At 41.9% G+C, this 13,145-nt stretch overlaps 1 protein-coding gene across 2 annotated transcripts in view; it reads left to right on the forward strand.

The window, feature by feature from the left end:
* Positions 1–11,034: 11,034 nt before the first annotated feature.
* LOC115216521 (DNA repair and recombination protein RAD54B) overlaps positions 11,035–13,145 on the forward strand; it is a 73,570-nt gene continuing 71,459 nt past the window's right edge. The window contains exon 1 of one of the 2 annotated variants that reach the window (XM_029785974.2): positions 11,035–11,120. Coding sequence is in view for 1 of the 2 variants with exons in the window: in XM_036509093.1 (XP_036364986.1) it covers positions 11,295–11,341 (47 nt within the window). In the remaining variant the exon portion in view is untranslated. Of the gene's footprint in view, positions 11,121–11,279; positions 11,342–13,145 lie in introns of those variants that run through there. The other variant, XM_036509093.1, reaches the window with a different exon arrangement.

The following is a 13,145-nucleotide window of genomic DNA, read 5'->3' on the forward strand; positions in this document are numbered from 1 at the left end:
GAGATCTGGCATAACATAGTAAATTCCATTGTCTTGACCACGGTCGAACAATGATGAATGATGAGTATTATAGTTAGCTGGTACAAGGGTTAAAGGTAATGCCTTAGATAGAAACACCTACAAAGATATCAAACTACAGGACCAGGTCATGAAAGTTACAGAGAGAATTATTGCTCAACTGATTAGGAAAGAATTAAACTAGATGAGATGCAGTTTGGTTTTGTTCCTGGGAAGAGTACCACAGATGCCATCTTCATAGTGAGACAGCTGCAGAGAAAGTATTTCGACAAGAGTAAGCCACTGTATTTACCTTTCATTGACCTGGAGAAAGCTTTTAACAGAATTCCCTGCTCTGTTATCAGGTGGTCTCTGAGGAAGCTAGGAGCAGTGGAGTGGCTTATTAGAGCCATACAAGCCCTGTACAGAAGGGCTGGCAGTAAGGGGAGAGTCAACCATGAATACAGTGATGAATTTAGTGTACAGGTGAGGGTTCACCAGGGCTCAGTTCTTAGTCCACTTCTATTCATCATAGTCCTTCAGGCCATAAAAGATGAATTCAAATCTGGATACCCCTGGGAATAACTATATGCTGATGACCTCACTCTTATTGCAGAACCTTGAGCTGAATTAGAGAAGAAATTCTAGGTATGGAAGCAAAACCTGGAATCAAAGGGCCTTAAAGTTTACCTAGCTAAGACCAAAGTTGTTAGTGAGAAAGCAGACAAGACTCTAATTCTGTCAGCTAAATGGCTCTGCTCAGTTTGTAGGAAAGAAGTGAGAAGTAATTCCATTTGCTGCACCAACTGTAAGCTATGGACACAGAAGTGGAATCACAGGTAGATTAACAGATAAGGTCACCTTTGTGTGTGGTAGATATGCAGGAACAATAAGCACTAAGAACACAGGGACTTAGACTCTTTCAAATGCCCAGTAGGCTTTCTCGAGGTTGTAGATAGTTTCTGTTAACTAGGTGACCAAATTAGCAAAGGGGGTGGATGCTCTGAAAGTATTGTTTCTAGAATAAGAATTGGGTGGAGGAAGTTCAGAGCTATTACTTCTGTTGGCAACAAAAGGACTCTCTCTCAGAGTGAAAGGTAGACTATATGATGCCTGTGTGTGAATGGCTATACTCCATGGTAGTCAGACATGGGTTCTGAATGCAGAGGACATGCGTAGACTGGAAAGAAATGAAGGTAACATGCTCCGTTGGATGTGCAGCATCAATGTGCATGAACAACAAAGCGCAAATGTGTTGAGAGAAAAGTTGGACATAAGAGGATTCAAATGCATCCTACAAGAGAGGAAACTGCATTGGTTTGGAGATGTGATGTGTATGGATGAAGACAACTGTATAAAGAAGTGCTGGTCACTGAAAGTGGATGGTATTTGTGGAAGAGGGAGACCCAGGAAGACATGGGATGAAGTGGTGAGGACTGATCTCAGGATGTTGGGTCTCACAGAGGAAATGATATTGGACCGAGATGTCTGGTGATATGAAGTTCTAGAGGAGACCCACCCATGTCAGCAAAACTTTCACACACCCTACCCCCACAAATCAAACTGCACCCCCCCCCCTTTCCACTTCCAAAGCTGTTTTTCTTCTCTTCCTCATATTTCATATGCTATGATTATCTCCCACTCCCCAATCCAGGCCTTGCTACCCTGTTCACTGTATTGTTGCTTCCCTGCCCCTGTTCCCCCCTTTTTCATACCCAGATTCTCACCAGTCACAGCATTCCTCACCCCCACCCCTCAATCCAGTCCTCACTACTCTGCTGTACCATTGCTTCACCCCCCCGTCCTCTCCCCCTCTATATACCCAGATTCTCACCAGTCACCACATTTCCCCACCCCACTTCCCACTTGCGACCCCTTGCTGATATCCTGCCAGCACCTGTCACCATTCATCTCCCTCTTCCTTACTCTACCATCCCTGTCAATACCCTGGTCCCTGTTCCTTACAAGAATACCCTGGCACTTGCCGCCATCCCTCTCCTGCTCTTGCTGTCTCCTACTCTCTCTTCCTCTCTCTCTCTCTCTTTCCCTTGCTCTCCCCTCTGGCTGAACAGACTAGTTTCTGCCCTCACTCTTGACCACTCTCTCTCCCTCCTTCCCTTACTCTTACCTCTCACCAGATGACCATGTGTCTCCTTTACAGCAGCACACCTCTTGTTAACTCCCACTCTCTCTCTAGGTAACTTTCTGCCCTCATTCTTGTCAACTCTTGCTCTCTTTCTCTTCTTCTCCCTCTCTGGCTGGGTAACCATGGACCGCCTCAACAGCAAGATATCTCTTTCTGTCTCTCTCTGTCACATTATCACCTTTTACCATTTGACACAAGATCACCTCCTCCAATGCTCCCTCCCCTCTCAAAGACTCTTTGCCTTTGCCTTACAAAGTCCCTTGGTGACCCTTCCAGTGCAGGACCACATAGAAAGCATCCAGTCCACACTGTAAAGTGGTTGGCATTTGGAAGGGCATCCTGCTGTAAAAATCATGCCAAAACTAACCTCACCTGTGCAAGTGCCATGTAAAAAGCACTCAGCCCCACTCTGCAGTGTGGTTGGTGTTAGGAAGGGCATCCAGCCATAAAATACATGCCATAATAGACACAGAAACATGGTGCAGGCTCCTGCCTGGCCAGTTCTTGTCAGACCATTCAATGCATGCAGCATGGAAGGAGGACATTGAATGATGATGATGATGATGATGATGATGATGATATATATATATATAATACAAATAAGAAAATGGAGAAACAAATTTGGTTTGTTCATCAACTTACGGATATTATAATGTTGGATTATTTATTCCTTTTACAAATGCGAACATCAAAAGCATACAAAATATTATATAAATCAATAGATAAGATAATAATACAAATACAGATTTTAAAAGTCATATTATAAATTAATGAAATCCTAAAAATTACTTCTTACAGCTGTTTCAGCCTGTGGGCAAAAGTGAATCTAATTTTCATTGCCTATATATTTTAATATACTAAGGTTGTAGGCATTTAAAAAATATGATATATATATATATATATATATATATATATATACAAACAGATGCAGCGCGAAGCTTTGTCAGTGAACAGGTCGCGGTCTGAAAGCGACAAAAATATTTTGACAAATTAAATTCAAATGTTGAAGTGAATCGAACGGCTTTTGTGTGTTTCTCAAATGGCTTATAAACACCTTCCATGCTGCAATTGTTTTCGTTCAAGCACACGATCTCAGATCAAGTCATTTGCTATGCAAGTACATCTCCGTAATATATATATAGGAGCAGGAGTGGTTGTGTGGTAAGTAGCCTGCTTACCAACTACATGGTTGTCTTCTACTAAAGCCTTGAGCTGACCAAAGCCTTGTGAGTGGATTTGGCAGCTGGAAACTGAAAGAAGCCCGTCGTATACATATGTGTGTGTGTGTTTGTCCTCCAACATTACTTGACAACCGATGTTGGTGTGTTTACGTCTCCATAACCTAGCGGTTTGGCAAAAGAGACCGATAGAATAAGTACTAGGCTTACAAAGAATAAGTCCTGGAGTTGATTTGCTCGACTAAAGCCAGTGCTCCAGCATGGCCACAGTCAAATGACTGAAACAAATAAAAGAATATATACATATATATATATATATATATAGCAATAATAAATTTCTGAACGAGGTATAAACAGTAACTGCACGACAATGTGAAGTATATTTGCCACTTAAATGTGGCTAACCACTAAGGGTGGATGTTACTGTAGCTTGTAGCCCCAGGAGAGCATCTTCTCCAGCTGGCTGTTGACACACTTTCTGTGCCCTATCAGTATTTGTAAAGAGAAGACATCCTTCCCATCGTCGACCTGACGTGATATGCACGGACCCGGGTTTCTGGGTATTTACCCATCATCAGTGCACGACAATCACCGGTCTTCGATGCAAAGGGGTCCCAATGCAAATACATATATCCTTCTTCCAGTGACTTTTCGTCGTGCCAGTGGCACATAAAGAGCACCATCCGATTGTGGCCATTGCCAGCCTTGCCTGGCCTCTGTGCCGGTGGCACATAAAAAGCACCATCCGATTGTGGCCATTTGCCAGCCTCGTCTGGCACCTGTGTCGGTGGCATGTAAAAAGCACCATCTGATTGTGGCCGTTTGCCAGCCTCGTCTGGCACCTGTGTCAGTGGCATGTAAAAAGCACCCACTACACTCATGGAGTGGTTGGCGTTAGGAAGGGCATCCAGCCGTAGAAACATTGCCAGATCAGACTGGGCCTGGTGCAGCCTTCTGGCTTCCCAGACCCCAGTTGAACTGTCCAACCCATGCTAGCATGGAAAACGGACACTAAATGATGATGATGATGATGATATATATATATATATATATATATATATATATATATATATTATATATATATATATATATATATATATATATATATTATAATATATATATAATATATATATGTATATCTATTTATATATAGATACACACACACATACCCACATGCATACACACACACACACACACACACACACACACACGCTGCTCATGAAATGCAGGAAAAAAGTGAGAGTTCTGAGTAATATGACATATTTTAATTTTGTTGTTTTAAAATATTAAAGCACATTTCTTTTTCCTACTTAGATTGTCGTGTCATTGTTGACAAGTCCCATATTGTCACTTCATAAACGACTTACAATATTTGTTTGATATTAAATGTGGCCTGTTTTTTTTTGTTTTTTCACTGACTGTCACTTTATTTCCTGATTTTTTTTTAGAATGGTTTTGAAAGTCTAAAAGTAGAGCCATCACACACGAGCGAGGAGCGAGGTGCCTCTGCAGCCACAGAAGTGCTTTGGCAACCTCTTGACCTGACAACTAGAAAGGGCGGAGGGAGAGGGGGAAGAGAGGGAGTGAGTGAAAGAGAATGAGAGAAAGAGAGAGAATGAGAAAGGAAGAAAGAGAGAGGGAGTGAGAGAGAGAGAATGAGAAATAGCGGGAGAAAAAAGAGTGAGAAAGAATGTGAGAGTGAGAGAGAATGAGAGTGAGAAAGAGAGAGTGAAAGAGAGATATAGGGGGAGTGAGAGAGAGAGAGAGAGTAAGTGACAGAATAAGAGAGAAAATGAGAGAGAGAGAGATAGTGAGAATGAGAGAGAGTGAAAGAGAGAGAGTGAAAGAGAGAGAATAAAAGAGAAAGAGTGAGAGTAAGAGAGAGAAAGGGAGTGAGAAAGAGTGAAAGAGAATGAGAGAGAGAATAGGAGAGAGTTAGAGAGAGTAAGAGAGGGAATGAGAGAGGAAGCAAGAGAGAGAGAGAGAGAGAGAGAGAGAGAAATAGAGAGAGAGAGAGAGAGAGAGCTGTTGAAATGCCTTACCAACCCATCTGAGGTGACCCTTTCTTTCCATGATACTAACTTCCTGTTTCAAAACAATCTTCAAGACCCCTTATCAAAATTTTATGTGAATTTCATCATCATCATCATCACCATCGCCATCACCATCATCACCATCATCATCATCATCATCATCATCATCACCATCATCACCATCACCATCATCACCATCACCACCATCATCATCATCATCATCATCATCATCATCTTCTTCTTCTTCTTCTTCTCTTCTTCTTCTTCTTCTTCTTCTTCTTCTTCTTCTTCTTCTTCTTCTATGAGTTGGATGGTTTTACAGGAACTGGCTAGGCAGGAATTGTTGTCCGTTCTGGCATGGTTTCTGTGGCCGGATGCCTTTTCCATTGTCAACCATTTTACAAGGTGTGCTGTATGCATTTTGAATGGCACCCCAGCATTGACAGGGTCACCAAGCTACTTGCAAGACAAAAAAAAAAAAATGGTTGTTTCAGATTCCAGCTTAATATCAATAAAGCTAATTTACTATATATATGCTTCATCATTTTCAAAATTCCTCAAAGCAAACAGTATAGGCACAGGAGTGGCTGTGTGGTAAGTAGCTTGCTTACCATCCACATGGTTCTGGGTTCAGTCCCACTGCGTGGCATCTTGGGCAAGTGTCTTCTACTATAGCCCCAGGCCGATCAATGCCTTGTGAGTGGATTTGGTAGACGGAAACTGAAAGAAGCCCGTCGTATATATGTATATATATATATGTGTTGTGTATGTTTGTGTGTCTGTGTTTGTCCTCTTAGCATTGCTTGACAACCAATGCTGGTGTGTTTACGTCACCGTCACTTAGCGGTTCGGCAAAAGAGGCAGATAGAATAAGTACTGAGCTTACAAAAGGATAAGTCCTGGGGTCGATTTGCTCGACTAAAGGCCGCAGTCAAATGACTGAAACAAGTAAAAGAGTAAAAGAGTATATTTCAAGAAAAAATTAATAAAAAAATGTAAAAAATACAAGATGCTGCCAGGCCTGGGAACTGAACACATGGTCTTAAGGCCATGAGCCAAACACTGTAACCACTAGGCCACTCATATGTTAGAAGTACGCCTGTACATCTCAACACTGGATATGCATAATTTGATATTGACTTTACTCTCAGCTGATTTATTATCACACTTTAGTCATTGGTTCTCCATTGATTCTCCGTTGGCGCTTGGTGTAGAATGTATGGATATGTTGGACCAGTTTGGGAAATTGATGTGCAAGAAGATGACTATACGACATGCGCATGCAAAGGTCAGGCCTTTCAATAAAAGGGGATCCATATCAGCCTCTCTGATGAGCACTGTCATAAGTTCTAACCTAATTCATGTGCGAAACTGAGTGATACGAGATGGTATCAAAAAGTGTCCGGACTAGTTCTGTAGCGAGCCAACAGATGGCAGCTCATGTTTGCATGCCCAGTGAGAGTCAGCAGTGACCTTCATGAGGTCATGTGTCCAGTGACATTGCTGTGTTTACTGTGCAAGTTGTGGAATTTGCGTTTTTGGGAACACGTGTGTCTGCTGTAGTCTGTGATTTTTGTCATGAACAGGAACATGGAGCCTACGTGAAATTTTGTGTTAAACCTGTGAAGTCTTATTAAATCTCAGAGCGAGATGTAAACAGTAACCGCTCGACAATGTAAAGTATAAAAGCCATCTCAATATGGCTAACCACAAATTGGGGGTGTTACTGTAGCTTTTTAGCCCCAGGAGATCATCGTCTCCAGCTGGCTTTAGACACACTTTCTGTGGCCTTGAAGTATTTGCAAAGGGAGGCCATCCCTTCCTCGCAAGCCTGAGTGATACGCATGGACTGGTTTCGAGATTATTGTCTCTTATCAACGGGCGGTAACCACCAGGTCACAATGAAAGACAAGGCCTGCTTTGCAAATATATAAGAGTTTTTCTAGTGACGTCTGCCACTGATTTTGAAAAACTGATTGTAAGCATTATTAAATTTCAGAGCGAGATGTAAACAGTAACTGCTCGACAATGTAAATATTTGCAAATTAGTGGCAGACGTCACTAGAAAAACTCTTATATATTTGCAAAGCAGGCCTTGTCTTTCATCGTGACCTAGTGGTTACTGCCCGTTGATAAGAGACAATAATCTCGAAACCGGTCCGTGCGTATCACTCAGGCTTACGAGGAAGGGATGGCCGCCCTTTGCAAATACTTCAAGGGCACAGAAAGTGTGTCTAAAGCCAGCTGGAGATGATGATCTCCTGGGACTAAAAAACTACAGTAACACCCCCACTTTGTGGTTAGCCATATTGAGATGGCTTTTATACTTTACCCTGTGAAGTCTGCTATAGAGATATTAAACATGCTTTGGAAAATTTATGGTGATGAGGCTGTTTTGAGTGTTTTGAGTGGCATGGGCACTTCAAAAGTGGAAGAATATACCTGAAAGACGATGAGCAATTTGAAATACCTGCCATGAGCATCACCCCTGAAAATGTGGTATTGTGCATCAAGAATTCATCCCCCAGGGCCAGAGTGTCAACCAAGAGTTCTACTGAGACATTTTGAAGCATTTGAGGAAGGAGGACATTCAGTGAAAGCAACTGAATCTTTGGAGTGCAAAGAATAGAATTTTTCAAGATGACACTGTACCCTGTTACTAAGTTCTCCTCATTCACGAGTTTCTCGCCAAAAACAACATGGCATTGCTTCAGTAGCAACCCTATTCGTCAGATCTAGCAACTGCCGGCTTCCATCACTTCTCCAAGATGAAAACTCAAAGGTTGCCGTTTCAACACCAGAGTGAACTGCAAAAGGTCCTCAACTTGGTTATAACAAACATCTTCCAGGTTGGATTCCGAAAACGGCAGGAATGCTGGGGCCGGTGTATTGCTGTGCAAAGTCACCGTTTTGAGCCAGATGCTGTTAAAACTTAGGTAGATGAGTTATTTTTTTTATTAAACATCATTAATCCAGGAACCTTTTGATTCCACCTTGTCAAATCAGCTGGAACAGATCCGTGACACTGCATAGTATAAATATACACCATTATCATTATCATTGTTTTAACGATGAGCAATTTGAAATACCTGCCATGAGCATCACCCCTGAAAATGTGGTATTGTGCATCAAGAATTCATCCCCCAGGATGTATGCCTGTATGGGTTAAAAACTAAAAGAGGCAGCACATATGCTAGGACTTAACCTAAGCAGGCCTAGTGCAGATATAAGTAGCTCATGGGAACTGGTTTTAAGGAAGCATAGGAAAATATTAAATTTAAAAGCCCTAAAATTCACTCCATAATTGCTCACAGGTATATGGCGTAGTGGTTAAGAGTGCGTTCTTCTAACCCCAAGATTTCGAGTTTGATTTCAGGCAGTGACCTGAATAATAATAATAATACCTATTTCTTTATTACCCACAAGGGGCTAAACACTGAGGGGACAAACAAGGACAGACAAACGGATTAAGTCAACTACATCGACCCCAGTGCGTAACTGGTACTTAATTTGTTGTAAACACAAAGACCAGTTGTCAAGCAACGGTGGGGGCCAAACATGAACCCGAAGACACACACACACATGCATGCATGCATATATATATATATATATATATATATATATTATATATATATATATAAATTTAAAATGAGGGTGAGAAATTAGTTATTAATTTAATTAACATTGATTTCACACCAGTGGTCTAGCATATAAAAAAACTGAAGGTTCAGTAAAATTGTATTATGTACATATTAGAGGGAAACCACTATGTGGACACCCTTATGCTAGAAATAGATCTGCTGTGGTCTTGAGAACATTTCTTAGTGGTAAGACCATAGCAGATCTATCTCTAGCATAAGGGTGTCCACATAGTGGTTTCCTTCTAATATGTGTATATATATATATATATGTGTCGGTGGCACGTAAAAAGCACCCACTACACTCATGGAGTGGTTGGCGTTAGGAAGGGCATCCAGCCGTAGAAACATTGCCAGATCAAACTGGGCCTGGTGCAGCCTTCTGGCTTCCCAGACCCCAGTTGAACCATCCAACCCATGCTAGCATGGAAAGCGGACGCTAAACGATGATGATGATGATGATGATGATGATGATGATGATGATGATGACATGCTTCTTTCAGTTTCCGTCGACCAAATCCCCTTGCAAGGCTTTGGTCAGTCCAAGAACTGGGAAGCAAACTTCTTACCACCCTGCCCCTCACTCTGCTTTTCAGATCTTGTCAAACCATCCACCATCCCCAGTTCTCAGTCCACTTCCCTACGTATGTACTCTACCTTGTAGCTTAGGTATATGGTCCTTGCTTCCCTGTTTCATTATCGCTATCTTTCTCTTCTCTCTCTCTCTCTCCACTTGAAATAGCCATGTTTCTCTATTTAATGCAAGACACTTTTTCGGTCCCTCTATACTAAGCTGGTGCCATGCAAAACGCATTCAGTACACTCTGTAAAGTGATTGCCATTACCCGTGCTGGTGGCATAGAAAGAACATCTTTTGAACGTTGGACCTCATGGAAGCAAGGTGGCTCAGTTCCTTTCGAGTGTCGGGCCTCAAGGAGGCAAAAGTGGCTGAGCCCTTTTGAGCGTTGGGCTTCATGGAGGAAAAGTGACCGAGTTCCTTTCAAGTGTTGGGCCTCATGGAGGCGAGGTGGCTGAGCCCTTTTGAGCGTTGGGCCTCACGGAGGAAAAGTGGCTGAGTTTTGGGTATCATGGAGGCAAAGTGACCGAGTTCCTTTTGAGTGTTGAGCCTCATGGAGGCAAGGTGGCTGAGTTCCTTTCGAGTGTTGGGCTTCACAGAGGCAATGAGGGAGACCTTTGGCATTATGTCGTGCTTGAGAAGAAGACCCATCAAGTGTCATGTAAATTGGTACCTGTGCCAGTGGCACATAAACACATTCCGGTGTGATGGAAACAGCACCCGTACCGGTGGCACATAAAAGCACCCATTACATTCTCAGAGTGGTTGGCATTAGGAAGGGCATCCAGCTGTAGAAAACCATGCCAAATCAGACTGGAGTCTGACGCAGCCTTTCAGTCAAACCGTCCAACCCATGCCAGCGTGGACCAGGGACGTTAAATGATGATGATGATACATACGAACATACATACATATCGTCAGTGTATCATATATCCGACAAGCATGTATGTATGTGTATATATCACCGTGACCGACCGGACTATCGTATTGTTTTAGCCATCAAGTGACACCACCCCGCCCCGCTGGCTAAGCGAGCAGGCCAACAGAAGAAAGAGTGAGAGAAAGTTGTGGCGAAAGAGTACAGCAGGGATGCCCCCCCCCTTGCCAGAGCCTCGTGGAGCTGTTAGGTGTTTTCGCTCAATAAACACTCACAACGAAGTGTGGGAATCGAAACCGCGATCCTACGATCGCGAGTCCGCTGCTCTAACCACTGGGCCATTGCGCCTCCATATATGTAATTTTTTTTTCTAGTTTCAGCTCAGAGCTGCGGCCATGCTGATGCACCGCCGTTTAATATATATATATATATATATATATATACACACACACATATATAATATATAGCGAGAGAGGTAAAGGGAGAGAGAGAGAGAGAGAGAGGAGAGAGAGAGAGAGAGAGAGAGAGAGAGAGACGGAAGGAGGGAAGGAGAGAGAGAAGAATCGATTTATAGAAGTGCACTGGTACTTTAACGACCCCAAAAGCAGACAGGCAAAGTGAACCTCGCCAAGACTTCAGCTGCGAGCAACAAAGGACGCTCCAAATACCACAAGGTACTATTATTCCCAAGTCTCTCTAACAACCTAACTCTTCTGTCAATTCGCTCCTGTCCTCCAAACTTTCCTCCCAAACCACAGAATGACCAAGTGAACTACATCGAGGGCAATGAACTCGTTGAACAAACTCCAAAACAGGCACCACACATACCAAAACCCGTGTATGTGGCGATGGCGGTGGCGGCGGCGGCGGCGGCGTGCTGTCTGCTCTGCTTCGGGTACATGATATTACTGTTTCATATATTTAATATATATCTAGGTCTGTGCTCGATCAAGGCTGAGTTGTATGTCGGTGTGTAATGCATGCATGTGTGTGTGTGTGTGTGTGTGTGTGTAGGCACATAGCAACAACATTTCGTACCCACACACACACTCAAGCAAATGCGTACATGTACGGGTGTGTGTGTGTGTGTGTGTGTGTGTACACATACACGCACGCACACACACACATTATCTGTTTGTTTCAGCCATTACACTGCGACCATGCTGGAGCAACTCCTCCAAGAATTCATTTATAGTCGAATAGAATAAATCGACTCCAGTACTTTTTTTTCATTTCAATTTGCTACTTATTCTATCGTATCGGTCTCGTTTGTCGAGGCGCTAACCTACGGGGACGTAAACACACTAACACCGGCCGTCAAGCTGCAAACTCACGCACAAATATACCCGACGGGCACCTTTCAATTTCTTGCATTTGTTTTTATCATTTACATATATAAGATCGATTTCTTACACATATATTACACATTTATATATATATATATATATATATATATATATATATATATATATATATATACATATATATAATATACATACATACATACATATATATATATATATATATATATTACACTATATATATACACACACACACACTACAGGTACATAGACGATGTGTTGTGAAGTACGTGATGCTATAACAATGTGTTTAGTCAGAATCAATAAAGAAGAATTGAAGACAAGAGGGGGAGGTCGGGGTTGGAATGTCTGTTTAATAAGGGAAACTCCTAGTACAAAATGGCTAATTTATTTCATTAGCGAAATATGTATAAAAATGGAGTAATTAGACGTACCACACTTATACACACATGCATATGTGTATGTGTGTGTGTATTTATATAGGAAAGCTTATTTGCAGCCACGTGGTTTCGGGTTCAATCTCACTGCACAGCACCTTGGACAAGTGTCTTCTATTATAGCCCTGGTCCGACCAATGCCCTGTGGTTGGTTTTAGTAGAAGGGGAGGGGGAAACTGCGAGAGAAAACTGTGTGTGAATGTGTTTGTGTTTGTCCCCCCCCATCCTCTACCACTGTTTGATAACCGCTGTTGGTTATTTTACGTCCTCGTAATCTAGCTGTTCGACAAGGGGGGGGGGCGTGCAAATAAAGTACGACACTTAAAAAGCGAAGTACCGAGGTGGATTTGTTCGGCTAAACACTTCATGGTGATACTCCAGCATGTGTCATGACGGAAACAAGAGCTACAAGATACATACATACATATATATATATATACATATATACATACATATATTCATCACCAAAGAAATACATACATATATATATATATATATACATGTAACACTCAAGCACATATATATATAAATGTATGTATATATGTGTGTATATTTGCACGCATAAATTTAATTTATATATATATATGTGTGTGTGTGTGTGTATATATATATATATTATATATATATATATACACACACACATATATATATATATATATATAGTAATGGTTGTGAAGTGGCTGTGTATAATATGCGTGAGAGTCGGAGAGAAAGAGGGCTGAAGTTGTGTTCAGAGCAAGGGAGAAGGCTTTAATGCAGTGTACCCCCAATAAATGGTAGCTACGGATCAAGTGCTAAGTGTTAAACCGGGTGTATACAACATTAAATCTACACACGTGCTGTAGGGGACACGAGGAGACCATGTAAAGGGGAAAGATAGAGACATGAGCGGAGATATTGTTTTATATGGAAGATAATATTGTTAATTAGGGAAAATAAT

Source organism: Octopus sinensis, linkage group LG1 (genome assembly GCF_006345805.1).
Source record: "Octopus sinensis linkage group LG1, ASM634580v1, whole genome shotgun sequence".
Taxonomy (NCBI): domain Eukaryota; kingdom Metazoa; phylum Mollusca; class Cephalopoda; order Octopoda; family Octopodidae; genus Octopus; species Octopus sinensis.